Genomic DNA, 21,239 nt, shown 5'->3' on the forward strand with positions numbered 1-21,239 from the left:
AACAAAGACAGGTAACTACTAATCATTTCTGACACTTTCACACTAAAACTAATTTAAAAAAAAAATAAATAAACAAACCCTAAAGTGTATGATTTCCCCTGTTTGCCATCTATGTGCAGGACACAGTGCACAAAACTCTACTCAGCACGTTCCACAAACATGGCTGCCTACAGTTTTATTGTCAGTGGAACAGCAGTTTGATTACATTTCGGGGGTTCATTTATACCAGCAGGAAGATCTGTTCTCAGAACCAGCAGGCTGACCTTTACAGTGTTAAAGGAAAACAGCAACATTTGCCACGGTGTGATTACAACCCAAACAAGTGAGGAGCTCAGAAACAGACACACACACACACACAGGTTTATGCCTGTTTCGCTTTCTTTTATTATTTGTTCACTTGCATCTTAAATATTTTACGATATTATTCGAGGTGGGCCTCGCTCTCATAGTTGGACTCGATCGCTGGGCACGGAATAGAAGTTTACCAGCTTTTTTGAACACAGCGAGGTCACAGGTATTCAAAGAATGAGACAAACAAAAGGGAAGTCCACTGAATCTCTCTCATGGGAATCTTGCCACACTGGTCTCTCGGCCACTCTTCGACACAGGGCTTCTGCACAGAGAAGAGGTTGAGTTGCAGAACAGCAGAAGGCAAACTTGAACACTGGGCCAATACAAGGAGCTGAACCACACTATCACAGCTAGTGCAATCTGGTGTCAACTGGAGGATTTCTTCAGCCTTAAATAGCAGAGGTGATGAATGACTGCCAGCAGATGTGAAGACTCAACCACCTCCAGGTGCACAAGCCCAGAGGGCGGGGACCCAGTAGGAGTCTTTGGATTCCTGTGCAACAATGGTGATGCCGTTTAGCGTTCTATACACATTCATATGTTACCGCCGTTTCCACACCACATCTTTCTCACACCTTGACCACATATTCAGTTTGCAATGACCACTTTTATTAGCAAAGAGGACTTCTGGCAACCATTCCACAGTTTGAATACACTGACAGTCAGAGAGTTCATCATAGATTTGAATGCAAATTTAATGCATGAGCAAATGATTGAAAGAATTACTGATCACAAAAATCTAACAATTTCCAATGCAGGGGGAAAAAATGAATAAATAATGAGAGATCCCTTCCTGTGGCCCTATAGTGTGTGGTCCACAACCGGATACCCAATAAAGGCTGTGTGGATCCATAAGTGCTGTGGAGGAGCCAAGATCAATTTAATATTAACACCTTTGTTATATAATGTTTTATTAAAATAAATGTCAGCTACAGCACAGGTGTTCCTCTGCCCACAGCAGATGCTTTGCCCCTAAACTGGTTAATCCGCCCAGTCTTCACCTCATTTCTCTCTAATATCTTCAAACATTCTGCATTTTCAGGGACTTTTCAGAGGACAGGGCTGCATTCAGTGTATGCAGAGCAGACACCACAGTGAGGGGAAAAAAATGATACTTGGCAGAGGGAAGTTGGCCATTTAGAAAATATCACAGTAGGATGTGACAGAAGGACACACTGGCAAGATGTGTCCATGTCCAAGCAGGGTCTACAGCTGCACCTCACACTCCCATCGTCACAGAAATAATTGGTTTGAGTCGCACCATGACAGCTAGGAGGCCTCAGCTTGTTAAAAGTTTTTAGTCATTTGTCCAAAAAGGAGTTGCACAATTCATGTGATGCTGTTGCAGGACAATTTTAGAAGAAAAATGCTGTCAAAAATGAGTCATTGTTTTAAAAGAACATTTCTATCTCTCAGCCTTAAGGGGGCTGTTTGACTATTTTCATGTTGGAGTCTAAAGCTATTCACAAAAAGAGGATCATTTTAATCTGTCTTTGTAAGCCACCAGAACTAATTAGGCAGTTAGCCTCATAACGAGATAAAGCAACACACACACACACACAATTTAATAACTGTTCCCACTCACTTCATATCGGAAACACTGCTGTGACTGATGTGTGTGAAGCATGTGGTTCATGTTACCAAAACTACAGGTTGCATAAAACAGCAGCACTATGCTGGCTTTTAAAGGTTTTAGAGGATTTCCCATCAAGAGTTCAAATCTGAGAGGGAAAAAGACATGAAGTGCCTGCAATGAGGGTGAGGATTTATTTTTCACATGAATATTTTTTTAAATGCTAAATAATGGCACAAAACATCAGGAGCTCAATTGCAAAAACCTGAGAATTTAGGAGGGCTCTCAGGTTTATCTGTCCTGCTGTGGTTAAACCTTGCCCTCTAGCGGCCAGCAGTGCCATTACAGAACTGGGTCCAGGGAAATCCTGGACCCGGTTTTCCCTTTTTCCCCACTCATTGGAGAGACCGAGTGAACGACAAAATTTAAACAGACTGCAAAAGATTTGTGTTTGTGGATTTATTGTTACTGCAGTCATTCCAGACACCACAATGAGCTTAGTTTGCATAAGGATGTTAAAAATTGTGCACTCCTGACCTCTAGTGCTTAAAACTAGTACAACATGCAGTCAATATGAGTCAAAAGCAGAGGGGATTAAAAACCAATGGAAATGCATCATCATTATACTTACACAAGTCGATTTAGTACATTTCTAAGCGTAGTTTCTATCCAGTAAGTTTTTTCTAAGCCCCAATACTGTTTCATTCAGGCCAGGGCTGTACCAGTCCAACCTCTTCCTATTCTGATATGAGACAGATACCTTGGCAACAGTGAATCTACCAAAATTGAGAAGTGACGTAATTCATTGTTAAATTAATCTTGCTCTTTGGATAAAAGTACAAACCATTCTTTTATTTGTAAGAATTAGGCGAGACACATTTCCTCACACTGGAAATAAAATTTAGCAAACAAATCCAAGCAAAAAATATAGACCTACTGAATCGTGGTGCAGTTACATTAGATTCTCCTTCATCTGCTTTGGTGGTTAGATCCCTGACTCTTCCTTTCAAAGTATCCTTGTGTACTCCCGAGTTGCTCACAATGCAATTTTGTCTCCCAAATTCTCCCAACGGAGTGCTTGGCATAGATAAACCTCTGTATGAGAGTGTGTTAATGGGTGAATGAGACTTGCAGTACAAATTTCTCTCAGTGCTAAACTGAGTAGAAAGGTGCTATATGAGTACCAGTCCAGTCCAGTGGACTGAAGTGACGTAATACCCCTCCAAGCTGTAACCCTTTTATAGCTAACACAGCTAACAACAGCTACTGCATTGTAGTTGTGGCATGGAGTCATAAACACAGACCATCAGAACTGAACCAAACACACCATCTCTACCAATACTTGACTTGGCTGTTTGAGTCATGATCCCATTCACAGATTGCATCACTAACGCAAAAAGTGATGGACTCAAATGATTCCATATGAAATCAGATCTTAAAAGCAGAGAAAGTTAAGGCTCGCAGGAACACAAACAGGCGTGGAAAATAATTAAAAAAGCAGTGAGAAACTTTAAGACTAACATATTAAAAAACACATTTAAAAGATGCATCTCATATTTAGAATGTTTAATGTTAAAGTTCATGACAGTACAATTAGAAAAAGAAAAGATTTTTTGGAAAACAAAGTAAACTTCTGATCAAACTCTTTTCTCACTTTCTGACACTTACTAAAAATGTAAACAAATTTTGTTAAAAAAAAATGTAAATGAATGGTACAAATGTACTATATCCACATAAACAAAAACATAATTTTACTCAGAATAATACCAAGTATATTAAGAAGCGGGCAGCACACAGCCTCACAGCACGAAGTACCTCAGTATCATCATCAAGTACCCCATCATCCAGCCATGGCGTTTCTGTGAGTTGTTTGCTTGTTCTTCTCGTGTCTTCGTGAGTTTCTCCCACAGTCCGAAGACATGGGGTTAGTTTAATCGGTTAATCTGAATGACACATAGGTGTGGCAATGTTAGCTAGTAGATTGGTGACCTGTCCAGAGTGTACCCTGCCTCTTGCCCTACGGTCGCTGGGACAGCCTCAGCCTCCAAAAGAACATCTTGGTCAATCAATAATTTGAAGGCCATTAAATTGTGTTTAAATTGGAAATTCCAACACCTGTAAGACTTTACTCGGGGCAGAAGCAACTCACGAAGGCCAGGAGTTGTGGCTTCCTCCGCCTGTTGATACTGCGCCTGAAAAGTGCAGAGGTGGGGTGAAGGGGAGGGTTACCATTGTTTGAAAAGTTGGCATTCAGCGAAATATTGCTCGTTATCATTTTTCATTTTAGCACCGAGAGTACAATTTGTCAAAAAATTAATGAACAGAGAAACGAAACAAACTACAAAGAATACAGATTTCCTTCACGTGACTGTAGACGCATGCGTAGTCAGGCGGTTGTAACTCAAAATATGCAATAATCTGGGAAGCAGCTCGCGCTGGACTCCTCGCGGCAAACCGAGAACAAACTACAGTGTGTTCTTTCATTAGGAAGACAGCGCATTTCCAGCGGGATCCGGTCACAGAGCTTCGCTTGACTAACGAGCAGCAATGAGCTTTTTTGGTTTTGGTCAGAGTGCGGATATAGATATAGTTCTGAATGACGCCGAAACGAGAAAAAAAGCTGAGCACAGAAGCGAAGACGGCAGGAAAGACAAATATTTCCTTTTCTACGACGGGGAAACTGTTTCCGGAAAAGTCAACGTTACACTCAAATACCCGGGAAAGAGGCTGGAGCATAATGGCATCAAAATCGAGTTTATCGGCCAGATAGGTGAGCAGCTGCTAGGCCTGAATTCCACATTCAGCCCCCCGACAGAAGTAGCCAAAGTGTGACAGGAAATACTGGGTAGCTAGCTACATGTACTGACGACTATCAGCATTGTGTATTTTACAGCTTTAATGTGTAAAAAGTGACAAAAAACACATTTAAAGTTCGACCGTACTGCAGTAACAAGTGTCTATTTGAAGTGTCGGGTCTCGTGACAGATGTGGGCGCGAGCGACGTCAGCTGAGTCGTCAGCCATTGGAGAGCTGTCTCAGTGACCTTTGGCCCTTCTTTTAAACATCTTCTGTAACATACACTTTTTGTTAACTCTAACTTTCGTTGCCTAGATTATCACATGTAAGTAAGAACTGAAGTATTAGGTGATTGTCACTTTTACTCGTGTTTAATCAAAGATGGCAGCCTGCGAGCTGAGAGTTTCAAGGAAACTGCTTAAAGGCGTTTCTGATGGTGCGGCGGACTGTGTATTGTTGTGTCCGTGTGTTTAAAACAGTGTTTATCAGATGATACCGTTTAAGTGATCTGGAAGTATCTCTGTGGCGGCCATGATAAACGCTGTGATCAGTGCCATCCCATAATTCATAGTCGGAGGCCGTCAGACTGGTCTTGACAAAAAAAACAACAAAACAAAACAACACGGAATTGTTATTATTAAGTGTCTATTACACTTCATACCATAACCTCACATGAATTTAGTTCTGTACAACACAGTTTGCATTAGTCTTTTGTATTGTTTTGTATTGTATTTTGTCTTGGATCAGCTGGGATAAGTAGTGGACAGAAGGAATTTTACTTTGCTCACAGAAATCTGAAACAAGGAAGAGGGAAGGAGTTAGTAATTTAATTTTGTTGGGTATGGGACAGATTTAATAACTGGGACAAATTACTGTGATGCTGCAGTTGCAGCATGGTCTACTAACTAGGCTATATTTATATACAAAAGCCCAGCCAGTTCACTTCAGCAATCATCACATTAATGCTAAGTACCACAAATTAGCAGCTAAAAAACCAGCAGACCCAGCGAAGGAGAGTATGATGTAGGGCTCACCTCTAACCATTCAGCATGTGCTTTAAGCCCTTCACCCAATATGCCAATTATGCATTTGTTCTTCCTCTCTCTTATTCCAAATAAACCTCATCTAAGAATGTATCACAACCAGAAGAGGCATAAATCTTCAGTGTTAGATTTAATGTCATTTTTAGTAAATTACAGGCTGCAAATGTTAATATTCGCCTCCTGAAATTATATATGCCATAGGACCAGCTGCAAAAATACAGCTGTCCACAACTTTCAGTTACAAAACTGACACCTTGCCTCTTTAGCAAATTCCAGCAGTTACATTTTAATGTTAAAGAAGGGTTTATGCTGCCACAGACTGTTATTACAATTGGCTCTATATGTTCCTTCTTTAAAACATCAGCCTTTGTAATGGTTATTTTACTCAGGTGGTTCCCGTTTATAACCGGTATAAAATAACCGGGTAAAACACAGCGGGGTGAAGTAAGTGTTGTATTCCATGGTTCTGCACATTGGATATCTGCAGGGTTGAAACTACAATCTTACACTAGATAATTTTTTTACTCTCTCTCAGACAAACTCAAACAGATTTCCCTGACATTTCTTATATATAGTTACATATTTGTTTGTTTGTTTACACTCTATCCAAGCTGGTTGTTGTTTGTGGCACTCTAGAAACATGCAGTGTATATATAGAGGTTTAGGACCAGAATACACTGCTGTATTTTTTGTTCCTTTAGGTAATGTCTACGTTATTTAAGCAAAACAGAGCCAAATCATATTCCACAGACCACAACTCCTAATTGTGCATTAAAAGAATCTGGGTGCTAAACTGCCCTGCCCGCAGTACAAACCTGTCACCTGTTGGAAACTTCAAACACATTCTGAAACATGAACATGACTAACAGTGCCCTGCACTTTTAAGCAGCTGCAATGCTTTAACAAACAAGAATAAGAAAGCATTTTGGCCTACAGCATTCATGCTCCTTAGTTCCCAAACCTCTACAATTGTTAAAAGAGGAAGTGATGCAACAAACACAGCCCTGCACTAACAGTTTCAAATGTCACGCTAGACTTAGAATACATTTTTTCAAATAACAGCGTTGCTTAGTTTCAACATCATGCTGTCAGTCTTTTTTTCAGTTGGTTAAAATGATTAGCATTTTATTTGCATGTTAAAGTATCTCAGTTGATTTTGAAATAGTTGTGAGCAGATAGGAAGTGGAAAGCAAACAGTAATAATTATAAAGTATGTAAATTCATTTCTGTCCCAGATCTGAACAGTCGTTTCACTGCTGAAATTCAGCTTGCACCATGTAGTCAGTGTGTCAGCACAGTGGGAGAAGTGGTCACTGTGAGGACTGTCAGTACACAATTGTCTTTGCAGTTCCTCAGATAAAAGAGTTTAAAATGACTTCAGCGATGGGCAATGTGTGACACTGTTAATTTGTGTTTCCAGAAATGTACTATGACAGGGGGAATCATCACGAGTTTGTGTCTCTGGTGAAAGACTTGGCTCGACCAGGGGAGCTCACACAGTCACAGACGTTTGACTTTGAGTTCACACATGTGGAGAAACCCTACGAATCATACACTGGTCAGAACGTCAAGTTACGGTAAGTTCTGCTCTGTCCTCTGCAAGTGGAATCATTAATGGCTTATTCCATGTTTTTGATGGCGTGCTGTAACGCTGGACATTCCTTAACCTTTGTGCAGTTGAGGTGTTACCCTGTATTTCATTCGTATATGCTAAGCTATACATCTTCAATTTCCTGCTTCATATTTAGGAGTGAGAATGCTATCAATTTTCTCATCTTTGTTTTTTTGTTTTTTCAAAAATGTCTTCTGTTCACTACTGAAGAAAATTTAAGCTTTTTGAAATTATGCCAAATTACAAAACGCTTAGCTGTATCTCTAATAAAAACCTCTGTAACTTTGCTTTGCTTCACTTCAGTAGCATCAGGTAATGTTGATTCATGGTTTACTTATCTGCTATAAAAAGCCAGGCCAGGAAAATCTCCTTCATGTTTTTCTGTCTCTCTCTTCAGTTACTTTGACACAAAGGCATCTGCTGTGATGCTCACACCTCTGATGAAGTCTGACAAGTGTCAGTACTGATAAATGATTACAATAATAATATTTCTGACTATCTGAGTTAAAATTGAATTGAATTAAATCAAATCGGGACCTTGTGAATCAGAATCGAATCAGTTATAGAAATCAGTGACGATACCCAGCCCTACTTTCAAGCACCGGGAAGGTCCACTTTTAAGTCTTTAGTTGAGCTTTTTCATCATCACTATCTTGCTGCTTTGAAAGTACATTGATGAGTAAGCGGTGCACCTGACTAAGAAATTGAGAGACAGTATGTACTCATGAAGATCTTCAAGTGGCTTCTTTTTCCCAGTAAATTTGCATGTGAGGTTTTCAAACTGGTTCAAAGATATCTTTGAAGTTTCTTTGTAAGATTACTTCATGACATGCAAAACCATAACAATACTTGCTGTTACCTCTTCAACAACGTTGGTGGTAAAGAAAAGCATCTTCAGGTGCTCTGGTCCAACCCCAGCTTGTTTTACTAAGCGGCAGTTACAAAGAACTACTTAAAATATGGTCTGAAATGCAGATAAACTGCTACCTTAGTTTGCCTTCACTTGTAAAATTTGTGTTTCTTGTACACTTTGGTGTTCTCTGTTGCAGCAATACCTGTGTATCTAAGGAGGGGCATGCTGTGCACACAGAGATGAAAATCTGTGTACTGGTCAGTGCAACCTCACATGCTGCTTACTGGCTGTTAGTGACATGCCTCTTGTATCCAAATGTTTTTGCATTTGCTTCCAGCTACTTTCTCAGGGCGACAGTAGGCCGGAGACTCAACGACATCAGCAAAGAGTTGGATCTTGTGGTTCACACACTCAGCACCTACCCCGAGCTGAACTCCTCCATCAAGATGGAAGTTGGCATTGAGGACTGTCTACACATAGAGTTTGAGTACAATAAGTCCAAGTATGATTTTCTTTTTTCTTTGCAATCAGAAATTGAAATGATCAAAGCAAGAGAGAATATTAACAGATTCCATCATCTGCTTGCAGGTATCACCTAAAAGATGTTATTGTAGGGAAGATTTACTTCCTCCTAGTGAGGATTAAGATCAGACATATGGAGATTGACATAATCAAGCGGGAGACAACTGGCACAGGCCCTAACGTCTACCATGAGAACGACACCATAGCAAAGTATGAAATAATGGATGGTGCCCCCGTCAGAGGTGAGGTCAGAGGCCTTTTACGGTCTGTGGTTCTGCTGCTTGTTGCAGCAGATCTCATTTGTTGCAAACTAAACCTGCTTTTGTCTTGCGCTACAGGAGAGTCCATCCCCATCAGGCTGTTTCTGGCAGGCTATGAGTTGACCCCCACAATGAGGGACATTAACAAGAAGTTCTCTGTGCGGTACTACCTTAATCTGGTCCTCATAGATGAAGAGGAAAGACGCTATTTCAAACAGCAGGTACACAGACAGTGAGATCACACGAGAGGAAATGTTTGCATCCATTCATGGCTAAAAAAAGTATAATAGGGGCTTGTCCATAAAAGTTCATAATGACCAAGATGAATAAAAGAAGGAAGCATTTGCACAGCCATGAATACAATGAAAAATGTATATGCGCTGTTCTGCACTTCTGAAAACACACAGTCTCAGTTATCAATCAGTACAGTTTTGTGTATCCTGTACAAGGACTGGGCTCCTGTCCAATCATGGTCCTGGGACTCTAGCTGGAAAACAAAGCTGATTGGGTGTCAGAGTCTTGGCATCAAGGCCACACGCCCCAATCTGTGTACACAGAGGCACTGAGGAGGGTTAAACATGTGAGAGGAAGAAATGTTTATCACTGAGAATGATTCAATTACTGGTAAATATGAGAGCACATGGGGCAAATAAAAAAGACTATAATTCTTCTGGCAATCTGAGGATATTTTGCAGTTAGTTAATTGTCAATATTTTGAACTTTTATAGATCTGAGAGTTTACCAACAATACATCCCCTCACACCACCATGTATGTTGTTTTAATTTTTTCCAGGAGATCACACTGTGGAGGAAAGGCGACATTGTGAGGAAGAGTATGTCTCATCAAGCCGCCATTGCCTCACAGCGCTTTGAAGGTACCTCCAATCCAGAGAAGTTCCACGGCCATAACGCCGAGGAAGACAGCGGCTAAAACCCATTATGTGCTGCAGCGAGCATCCGAGCAGAGGCAGCGCACGGACATCAGTCTGAACTCTTAATGTGAAAATCACTCGTTTGCATCGAGACAAAATGCACTGCAGTGTTTGTCACAGCTGGAGTAGTGTGCTGAGCGAGTGAGGCGTGTGTGTGTGTGTGCGTGCGTGCATGTGTGTGTGTATGTGAGGGTGGGGATGGATAAACCAGAGTCGGACTCTATTTGTTAGCAATTCTCAGCGTTTTCATTTGAACAAACAACCTTGACGTACCAGCTGGTTCGAATTTACCACACTAAGACTGATGGTGTCAGCTAACTTCTCTGTCTCTCAAAACTGCACAAAATTGGCTTGTAAGTACTTAATTGATGCCTTGGCATTTATTGTACACCTCAGTGGGGTGAACTTCACCCATTAGATGCACTTAAATGTCATTTGCAGGTGTGTGTGAATGTAGAATACATGGCACAGAGCCATCTGGAGGTGTATTTCTGACACCGCCTTTCCTTTAAACTACTTACTTTGTGGGAAGATTGATACAGCAGCCATTCGACAAGTTAATGATGAGTGGCTAAACAATACATGTGACGGCACGTGTGTGTGTGTGCTCACAGGAATGTGAAAATTGAACATGAACTCATGTAAGGTTTATCTGCCATGCCCTCTGCTGGAAAGAAACGCTTTTATTTCCATTTTGCATCTTAATTTTACATAACTAGAATGAGTCGAGGATAACCAAACAGCAGTCTGAAAAAAAACTATAATGGAAGAGACTTATTTTCATACATTCCAGAAACAGGCGTGACTACAGAGTATTCATTTGAACCCAAATCAGTTTGTTTCAGCCAGCACTGAACAAATTTGATGCTTCAGTAGGTTAGAGTATAGTGTCCCTTCCATCTTTTGTTACAGCTGCCAGTCACTGATAGTTTGAAACCTCTCTGCCATTTGCACTGTGTGCTTTTCTTTTCTGCTCTCAGCACTGTTTACGAACTTGAGTCAAGAGGAGAAAGTTGGCATCACTTCAGATCTAATAAAGACAGTATTACACCTGCGCTTATTTACAAAGATGCCTGTTAACACAGTATAGACTCCTGAGGCTGCTTCTTTGTGTCTATAAGGGTTTGGTGCCAAAATGTCTGCAATACTAGAGAACAGTTGCCACGGTGAGTTGCTATGTCCTGCGCTCCCACGTTTATCTACTAGTAAATAAATGGGTTTAGTACAAAGGCAGGTTTAGAAGATGTAGTGAATGTATACTGAAGGCCTCTCTTTTATATTAAGCACTTAATGAAATTTTGAAAATTAACAATCCCAGAACATTTTCTAAATAGAATGAGTTCTTTTGCTTTTACTTTTTAACTGCAGGTCAGGCAGAGTTTATTGGAATTCTTGTGCCATTATTTGCTTTGCTTTTCTAAACTATGAGAGCACACTAATGAGTACAAAATGAGAAGCACTCGAAGCAAGCCCCTTCTTGTCCTTCTGTCTTCTGCTTAACAAGCTTTCCAAAATGCATCACTGTGTACTGTGTATGTTTCATACTCTCCTAGGCAGTAGCATGCTGCTGTTTTGCTCTGGTGATTTGATTGCTGTCACCAGAGGGCTTTTTAGATACTGCTGAAATATTAATGAATTGTTGCTTTAAGCCAACAAGACATGTTTTAATTCACATGTATAGAAGTTGAGCAAGGGGGGAAAAACAGTTAATGAAGCTCTGGTAATATCTGATAAATGCCACTGTAGGGACAGTGGTTTGTCACCTTTAACTTAAAGTGCAGGAGAGAGTTGAGAGGTGGGGAGATTTCAAAGACATTTAAATTGACAGAAACATGCTGGCAAGTTTCTAATGTTTTAAAAAACACACATTTTGTGCTGAAGGAAATGAATAAATAAAAATATCTGAATTTTTCTTAGCTTAATTGAGCACCTTCATGTATCGAGACGAGCAGGAGACCAGCACTTCCTGGTCTCCTGATAGATAAAAGAAAGCAAGCTTTCCCTTCTCTGGCCTCACTCTTCACCTCGATCAGTCTCAAAGAGCTCCTCTGCGGTATTTCTCTGCCTCGCAGGGCACACAGTTCATGCTCCGCTCTTTTCATGAATGGCCTGTGATTCTACTTTTTATCAGTACTGGTAGACTCTGACAACAGCGAGAATGTAAAACCAGAATAAACGTTGAAATGTACAATATAAATGCACAATGTAAATGCAGCCCCCACCTTCTGTTTATATTCCTGTCATATTTTATCTTGTTTATAAATGTTGATTTTAATCATTTTATATTCCAATTTTTCTTTGAAATCAAAGGGATTAAATAACTGAGAAACACGCCTAATGTTTTCGATGCACTTTTTTCTTACGTGAGTAGATCATCTCTGCTCTGACTGAGACATGTCCTGGTGAACACATCTCTTAGTTAATGTGACTCAGTTGTGTTTTTAAACGGTTCTCTTCCTGGGACTTTAAAAATGATCAACATTGGACTCTGTGATATTTCTGTTTTGTGTGCTGGGACCAAAAAGTATCCTGCAGTCCAGTTAAAAAAATCCCACAGTGTTGTCACAAGGGGGCAGGATTGAATCAGGTTTGGTTCTGATTTTATGGTACGCACAGGTGATGATGATGATATCAGGAATAGCTGTGCCATGCTTGGGTGGGAAATACGAACGATAAGTTGAAGATTCTGTTCTTAATAAACAACACGGGCCTCATGCTGGTTTTGTTTGCAGTTCCACAGATTCTAAACAAGGGCATGGAAGGGGGTTCAATTCCATCTTATATTAAAAAGATATTATATTCAGCTTGGTTAACAGTATCATTAAAATTACAATTTCTTATCCTCGAGTACTAAAATACAGCAAGTGTTATACTTATCTTCAAAGACATTACCTCTGTAATGTCTTTGAAGACTTGACTGTAGAAGAAAGATTGGAATGCGGTTTTTCCTTTAAAAATATGGCAGAAACTTTCATGTCTTGAGATTTTCTGCAGTCTTCAGAAAACTCAAAACTTTGAAATGAGTCATTCATCATGTTAAGTGAAAGTTTAACAGCAGCTGAAGAGCTTCCGAGGAGAATGATCTGTTGGCATGGTATTATATGATGAATGCACCTTCTTCATATGCAGAAGAACTGAGTCCTATGTAAAAGAAAACCTTGCTGCTAAAAAAAGAAATTTTACTAAATGAATACAGAGCAATGGTCCTGTGACCTGATGGTTCTTGGGTCACAGAAAGCTTCATGCAGGATTATTACACTTTTTGAATAATGGAGTATTCAATAAGTGTGAACATTATGAGAATTTGAAGCCATGTTCATGAGACAGATGACTGCCGGTTCTGGATATAAGTAGCCTGAGGCTGTGGCTCAGGAGGTAGAGCAGGTTGGTGGTTCAACCCCTGGCTCCCCCTAGTCTGCATGCCAAATGTCCTTGGGCAAGATACTAACCCCAAGTTGCTCTTAGATGCATCCATCAGAGTATGAATGTGTGTGGATGTTAGTTAGAAAGCACTTAAAGTATAGAAGAAAGTGCTGGTGAGAAAAGAGTGTCAAAGTTTTTCTCTGGAAAAGGAATATCAGCTCAGTGATGAGGCTGAAAAACAGTCCAGATCTCACTCTGACTGAAAATTAATTCTGGAAATGAAAAACAAGGCTCCTTTTGGCAAAGCTGGAACCAGCTTGACGAAGAATACAATTATTCAATAGTGAATCCATGGCTCACATAATTCAGGCCATTATAAAAACTTGAGGAGGTTACTTTTTTTTTTTTTGATGTTTCACAAAACCAGAATCTTCAGCTATCAAATAAAACAGTTTTGCATCATATCTGTGATTCGCTACAAAGTGCAAAAGCTCAGTGAACGTCCTCCAAGAATCAACATTCCAAACTAGTGTCTATAAACAGCTTTTGCCAGATAGTTGCAAAAATTGGTGATGTAAAAACTATAACTATAATGATAATAATAATAAAATTATTACTAATAATACAGATAGTTCTGTAGTTTCAGTCACAGTTCTTTTTCAATGTAGTGATTTAAATCATACTATAAACTTTTTTTTACATTTCAAATACTCAGCTCAGCTACATCCCTTATATTCAGGTTCAGATACCTTTGCATTGGTAATGGCATTTTTATTTATATAACACATTTTATTATATATAAAGGGCCACTGAGTGTGGGTAGTTTTGGCCTTGAATTCTGGAGCTGTGCAAGTCATTCTTCAGTTTTGCTCTCAGATGTACGGTACACATGTCATGTGCTGAAATGAAAGGCATGACTTCTGTCATTATAACATATGAGTGGCTTAATTTGTACATGTGCATAAACTTCACATGTGTATTGTAACTGTGTCACTGTGCTCCTCGGGAGAGTGGATAGGTTTGTTGTGCACATAATGGCTGAGTCAGTAAAAGCTTTCTATGCATGATAATTTGAAAATGCTCTACAAAATGTGTGAGTCATCTGTGTAATGTATGCAAAGTCAGTACACCTTGTGCTACAGAGACTGGAGTCACGAATGTGGATGCGCTGGAGTCCTTGTCCAGACTGCTGTTTGACTGGTGGCTTCAGGTCATTTGCTTCACTGCTGGACGTTTCTTCGGGCTGACAGAACTGACAGGAAGGTGTTTGGCTTTTATCCTCAGGCTGAGACAGTCTGTCATCGAAGCCTGCCAGGTGGAAAGCGAACTAAAACTGGCCTGGGATCATCTGTCGAGAGCAAGGAGGTGAGACTGGGTGTCCAGGTTTAGGTTCCTTCTTCCTTACTTTGATCCTCTTTTAGCAGCTCCCTGCAGTGACAAGGTTTTTATAATGACCCTCCATCTTTCCATAGGAAATAGGCCTGATTTGTCAGCCTGTCTAACTGTTCTTCACAAGTACAGCTGAAGTTTAGTCTTTAAACTATATATCCCATCCCTGTAAATTCAATTCAATTCCGTTTTATTTATACAGCATCAAATCACAACAACAGTTACTTCAAGGTGCTTTATATTGTAAGGTAGACCCTACAATAATACATACAGAGAAAAACCCAACAATCATATGACCCCCGATTAGCAAGTACTTTGGCGACAGTGGGAAGGAAAAACTCCCTTTTAACAGGAAGAAACCTCCGGCAGAACCAGGCTCAGGGAGGGGCGGGGCCATCTGCGACTGGTTGGGGTGAGAGAAGAAAGACAGGATAAAAGACATGCTGTGGAAGAGAGACAGATATTAATAAAAAGTATGTAAATCTTTCCTACTAGACCCACACATCTGTCGAACCACTGACACCAAATATGACTAACTTGCTTTATGTCAGTGGGTGTTCCAAGACAGGCATTTTGATGTGTGAGTGACTGGATGCTTTGGTGAAACACTGGTCAAAAGCAACATTTAGTGTAGCCTGTTCTGCTCGAGTTTCTGAATTCTCTTCTGCTGGGAAGAAAAGTACTCTCAGAAGATCACACTTCCTTTTCACAATATCTATACTGTTAGTGTGTGAATGTGTGCATGAATGGGTGGATGACTGGATGTGTAAAGCGCTTTGGGGTCCTTAGGGACTAGTAAAGCACTATACAAATACAGGCCATTTACCATTTATCTATTACACAAGACCTTTCTCTTTCTTTGAGCTCTCTTGAAATAAACTGTTCAATCTGATCATCTGGACTTCCTGCTTTTGCATCATGGCTGAACAAACCACACACTGAGCAACTGTGGAAGAAATACTGAGCAAAGTTAAAAGCTGCCCACCCATGTGAGTACTCAGTCAAAGTGCTGAATGACCGTTCAAAAAGTGTGATCACTGCATTTCCATTTATTTGCAGTATCAGGCACCTCCCTGTATTCTCTTGAATTTTTTTATTCACCAGTCAGGGCCTTTTCTGCAGGTGGCTATGGTAGAAAAGTCTTTATTTGTGTAAAGTAAAATCAGGGCGGTAGCAACCCAACGTATTATGAATATAATGCAGTGAGGTTTTCTGGCGTTGTGTTGTTTTCACATTTCACATTCCTCACAGTCACAGTCCTCTTTGAGAACGAGCTGCTTTTGTGTTTTTAGGTTGGGACAATAACCTAAGAAAATATGTATGTATCACTTGCTCACATAAACGATCAGTTATTTTAATTGTAATTTATAAATCCTTGGACTTGAATAGAATATGTGTTTCAGGAAGATTCATGAAAGACTCCAAATTTAACACTTTGTGCATTTTACAAAGCGTGCCACTCTTTTCTTTCTAATGCATTCAATTTTATTTCTAGAGTGCCGAATCATAACAACAGTCGCCTAAAAGTGCTTCACAGAAAAACCCCACCAATCAGACGGACCCCCCCCCCCCCCCCCCCCCCCCCACGAGCAAGCACTCAGTAACAGCTGGAAGGAGAAACTCCCTTTCAACAGGAAGAAACCTCCAGCAGGACCTCTGGAAGAAAGGCTCATATTAATAATTTTCAGGACTAATGATCATCCTCTGAAAGTGTTAACTAAGAGCTTCATAACTGGAGGCAGTGTTTCATTAGCTGAAACATTTTCAGATGTATGCAGCTCTTCTTTAAAATGTAGAATTTTCTCCACCCATATTTCCTCGAGAGGTTTTGTCTTTTCCCCTGCCACCACTGTAATTAAGAACACGTTCTTGAGGATTTGCCTGGTTAAATGGCAGTTACATTGACTCAGTGCATGCAGTCCACCTTGTGGTACAAATTTGCATTTTATGAAATACTTTTATATACTCTCTCCTATGCGTTTGTGTGTGCTGGAGAAAATTAAATATATCACAGAAGATTCAATAGTAATGTGAAATATAGTTCTCTGTGATGGTTTTGGAGTAACAGAAGACAAGAGTACTGAGGCATTGTTGTATTTGAGAACAACTTTTTTTTTTACTGGCAAATATAAAAGACAGACATGTAGATGCTGAATCGGCTTCCTGTAGCTAATAAAAGTCTCCTCTTATGGGCATGTTTCCACATCTATGTGGCCTTCCTTTGTTACTTGGGTATGACTCCTTTTTAGAGCCTTCTAGGTGCCATAATATGGAATCAGACTGGCACATGGGAACCAAAAGATGTTGACTATTACAGTTGGGAACAATACTATTTATGTAACACGACCCGTGACCCCTGTCTGACTTGTTAGGATGCTTATTCGAGCACAAAGATAATATTCATCTCACTGACTGGCTTTTGTTCAATTAACTCAGACACAGACACGGAGCATTCTGGATATGTTGAATAGATGTATTGTTGTCTGCCTGGTTATGTGGCATTTCAAAAGTCTGAACGAGGAATATCGATTCTTTTAATATGGTGCTGCAGGTTTATTCAACCAGCGAAACACTTTTCAGCTGAGCTATAGTCTCATCCTCACACCATGACGGAGTATGACGCCGAATCCTGTGTCCTATTTTCCCATGCTTTGGAGTTGGACATTTCCGACAGCCGGTGAAGGCAGCACAGAGAAAGCGCCGCTCCTCCGCTCCAGCCAGTATCACTCCACTCCGAGGTGTGCACGCGGGGGAGAGGGTTTCTTTTTGTACTTTTGTACTTTCTTCTGGAAATACCGTCCTGTGACTGGAGGGAATGGGGAATTGACCATACTCGGGCTTCCAGTGGGAATGAAAACTGTGAGGAAGATAGCGGTGATCGTTTTTTCCCTCCAGAGGAGAAACAGTAAGTGACAGACTGAAAGGGCTGCTCGTGCGCCTTGCTGTCCCGGGGGAGTCTTTTTTTGTTTAGTGTTAACCCAACTAACTGTGATCACGACCACTGGCGCGCTCTCCTCGAGGCAGGGGACTCGCTCAATGATATCCTCCAAATACTTAGTGTCTGACGTGTATGAGTGTGTCCGGTTAAGCTGCGATGAGGAGGGAATTTAACAGCGGTGAAGCTCCAGACGTAGACGGCAAGAGCTAAGCTCCCCTCGCCAGCCAGTCAGCGGTGGTCAGGGACCGCAGACCACAACCACAAAACGCAGGTACTTGCTCGCTACATGCTCGCACTGCGTGCTTTACTCGCTTTTTTACCCCTCTAGATAACGTTATTTAGAGCCGCAGTGCTGATGAGACGGTGGCGATGGTGGTGTCTGAAGGGGGGATTCGGGCACAGCGCGAATAATGTCTCGCCAGCTAATCGAGGCTTGCGTGGAGTTGCTAAGTCCCCCTAGTTGTGCAAATTATATTGAAAATCTGGTTGGAAAAAGGGGGCAGTTTAACAGCGCTTTGCTTTAATTGTGTGCTCCACTCTCAGGATGTTAAGAACAAGAGAATTTCGGGTATATTTGTGATATTTTGTTCTGTTCGGCTCTACAATTTCCGAACTTAAAAAGAGTCTGGTTAATCACTTTCACCGGTATGAGAGTTGGATTAAACACAGATTGTGTGGCGTTTTGTGAACCAGGTGATGCCGCATTCACCTGGAGCCGGTGCCGTGCTCTCATGAGATACAATTCATTTCTGTTTGTGTATGCTAACATTAAACTGCTCTTTTTTATATAGAGATATATCTGATATTTCATGTTTACTACCGTACAGTACTGCAGTTCATTGCAATCTCTTTTTGGGTGTTTTATTGCCCTTACAAATGCACTGCTTCTATCAGTAAAAAGGAGTTGGCCCTGTTTCTTTGCATTTGCTATTCTCTTTTAAAATGATTTCGTTTCAAATGTTGAATCTTAAATTAGATATCATCCATATGGGAGTGTCTGAAAGCTCCCTATTCCCTCACATGTTATTTGATCCACAGTTCCCATGGTCTTCTGATGCTTCATGCCTTGTATTAGATTACAGTGTAATCAGACATGTATTGAAGCCTTCGCTCCTTTTTTTTTTTTTAACCAAGCAAACCAACTTAAAACACAGAGGGCTGTACACATAACATCATCCCATTCATCACAGCTGTACATCGCTGCCACATTCAGGAGCTAAATGCCTTGCTGAAGGGCATTTGGAGTTAAGTTTCTGGGGAAGATTTTGTTTTGTAATTGTCTAACTTGTGCAACATTTCTCAGTTTGCATGGATGATTAGTGGGAGCAGCATGCCTGTGAAACCTATCACGTTTGAGCCTGCACCGTGATTGGGCTGGAACAGTTTACAAGCTATGGTTTGTTAAGTATTTTGCTGTCAGGGTCACGGTTCAGTGCAGCGAGAAAACATGACTGCAGCAGTTCCATTTTTTCCCCCCTCGGTGTGTATTTATGAGAACAAACACTGAGTTCTTATCTACATTTCGGTGACTGCTGGCATTCCCAGCATGTTGGTGCTTGATGTCTTTTCTGGTTCAACCTTTTGCTCTAGTTCAGTATCTTTTATATCAAGAAATAACCCCGCTTGTCTCACGGTGGCTCCTTACATTTTTGCAACTTTACCCTCCTGCAGTAAAAGGAAATTGACTGCAGAATTTCCTTTTACTGCAGGAGCAACTGACCAAATAAACCCATTGTAAGGTTGACTAACCTTTTTCTTTATTATATACATGTTCTGTTCAATTCATTTTTAAAAAATCTAGTAATGTAAAGACCCTACAATAATACAAAGAAAATGACAGCAACCAGGTGACCCTCTATAAGCAAGCACTTGGCGACAGTGTTGGGACATGTAGCTGTGATAAAATAATGTTAATTGTTGGGAACAAACTTCTGTTTAATAGAAATATGAGACATAGATAGAATTAGTTCCATCTATGTTATGAAAGAATAGAAAAGGTTCGTGATGATGAGAGTAGTGCTGCATCTAGACAGTCATTTGGTTAGAACAGAGTTAGACATGTTAGTTAGGTTGATGCAGAGTGTAGGAGGAGTAGCTGTAGTTGTGTTTTTGTTTTTTAAATATAGAATATCATTGGTTATTGATACTTGGGATGTAGTGAACAGGATTTATGAAGGACTTGTATTTTTACATTAAAGAATTGCCCTGTTGTGCAACAATCCTTATGGCTCTGCGTTATTGCACCTGCTCTGTGTTCTACATTGTAATCAGTCCAGTTCTGGCCTCCTAAAATATCCTGTCCTCCTAAAACACATTTGAATTTCAGTGACCAGTTTTTACCTGGACAATTGAAGGATATATAAAAGTCACTTGGCAAATCTTCTTGCTAGCTCAAAATGAGTTATGCGTGACAGATTATAGGCTAACAAGTAATTTACAACAGTTTAAATGCAAACAATCATTGTTTTTGGTTTGTTTGGCAAATACTGGAAATCAGTTTTTGGCACATCACCTGACAGCAGTACACATCAGAATATTAGGAGTAGGAAATGTTAATGGAAACTTAAGCAACATTGTTACCAAACACGAACTGGACACAGTTAAAGGCTCAAAAACACGAGGACATTGGTGAAATGACGGGTCTGAGAAATTTGTCAGTGTGGAGATATTTTTGGCTATTTAAAGTCCAACAAAGAAGCAGGGAGACATTCACTGCAAACACTGTGAAAAGGATGTTTCCACGACGGCAGTAATACTAAAAATCATTTTTTAAAATCATTTGAAGTGTTGCCATCATCAACAGTGTATATTTAACCGTTCATCTGCAAAACTTTAATGTCCCAGACCCTTTCTCTGTACGACAAAAAAATGAACAGACAGTGACATCACAAATTGCGTTATTGTAAAAGACACCAGGCCAGAAAGATAAGTTGCCTGATTAAAGTAACCGACTTGTTACGAACTCCCTGGTCATGAACCTTTCCCTCAGCCAACTCTTTTCCAGCAGTACAAAGTGTAGAGAGATGGCTGAATAGCTGTGTCGTACATCTAATCCAAATATGACTCTCGCTGCCCTTTCATTGAGACAGCACTGCTCTTCTTGTGGCTTTAAAAAAAAGAAGACTTATCTATTCCTTTGCCTTGTGGCATAAGTGGACCATAACTAAAGAAGTTTAGTATAGATTTTTTTTTGTACTTCTATTTTATTTATTTACAACTGACAACAAAAAAGACAACACTGCATCACTTTCTTCTTTCATCACATCACAGGACTGTTGTTAACTGAACCCAGTAGGAAGCGGTGTTGTTTTTGTTTGCTGCACCCTTTAAAAGATAAATGTTATAATTATTGAGCTGTGACTGTGCAAAAACTACTCTAGAAGAGTTAAAGAATAACAATATGGAGCTGGAAATTAACATATTAAGTCTGGTTTTATAGAATAGTTCTGGATCTGTTTAGTAAGCCTGCACAGGTATTCAGCATTAAGACAACAGTTTTAATATCCAATAGCGATTGGCTGAAATGTACACACAGTGTGGAAACAGAGTGGACAGAGGCTTGCTTGTAACTTAGGTATGCAAAACTCACCATGCAATGAGTCTGGTG

At 40.3% G+C, this 21,239-nt stretch overlaps 2 protein-coding genes across 7 annotated transcripts in view; both read left to right on the plus strand.

Annotated features, from left to right (window-relative positions):
- The first annotated feature begins 4,340 nt into the window (after window positions 1-4,340).
- On the plus strand, window positions 4,341-12,290 carry vps26bl (vacuolar protein sorting 26 homolog B, like). Its single transcript, XM_063487536.1, has 6 exons — window positions 4,341-4,694; window positions 7,184-7,340; window positions 8,566-8,730; window positions 8,817-8,992; window positions 9,089-9,231; window positions 9,804-12,290. Exons 1-6 carry the CDS (start codon window positions 4,472-4,474, stop codon window positions 9,939-9,941), a joined length of 1,002 nt encoding a protein of 333 aa, XP_063343606.1. The 5' UTR covers window positions 4,341-4,471; the 3' UTR covers window positions 9,942-12,290.
- A 5,119-nt stretch (window positions 12,291-17,409) lies between these two features.
- The window catches only part of arhgap32b (Rho GTPase activating protein 32b), a 124,142-nt gene continuing 120,312 nt past the window's right edge, over window positions 17,410-21,239 (plus strand). For 4 of the 6 annotated variants that reach the window (XM_063487396.1, XM_063487400.1, XM_063487401.1 and 1 more), the window contains exon 1: window positions 17,410-17,903. The gene's annotated coding sequence lies outside the window, so the exon portion shown is untranslated. The remainder of the gene's footprint in view (window positions 17,904-21,239) is intronic. The other 2 variants (XM_063487397.1, XM_063487399.1) reach the window with 1 other exon arrangement.

Source organism: Pelmatolapia mariae, linkage group LG10_11 (genome assembly GCF_036321145.2).
Source record: "Pelmatolapia mariae isolate MD_Pm_ZW linkage group LG10_11, Pm_UMD_F_2, whole genome shotgun sequence".
NCBI lineage: Eukaryota > Metazoa > Chordata > Actinopteri > Cichliformes > Cichlidae > Pelmatolapia > Pelmatolapia mariae.

What these genes read in the sequence shown, in the direction of transcription:
- vps26bl (XM_063487536.1), top strand. Translation starts at nt 4,472, where the DNA reads ATGAGCTTTTTTGGTTTTGGTCAGAGTGCGGATATAGATATAGTTCTG. An exon ending in TTTGAGTACAATAAGTCCAA is followed by an intron (nt 8,731 to 8,816) that starts GTATGATTTTCT and finishes ATCTGCTTGCAG; the next exon opens with GTATCACCTAAAAGATGTTA. An exon ending in GACGCTATTTCAAACAGCAG is followed by an intron (nt 9,232 to 9,803) that starts GTACACAGACAG and finishes AATTTTTTCCAG; the next exon opens with GAGATCACACTGTGGAGGAA.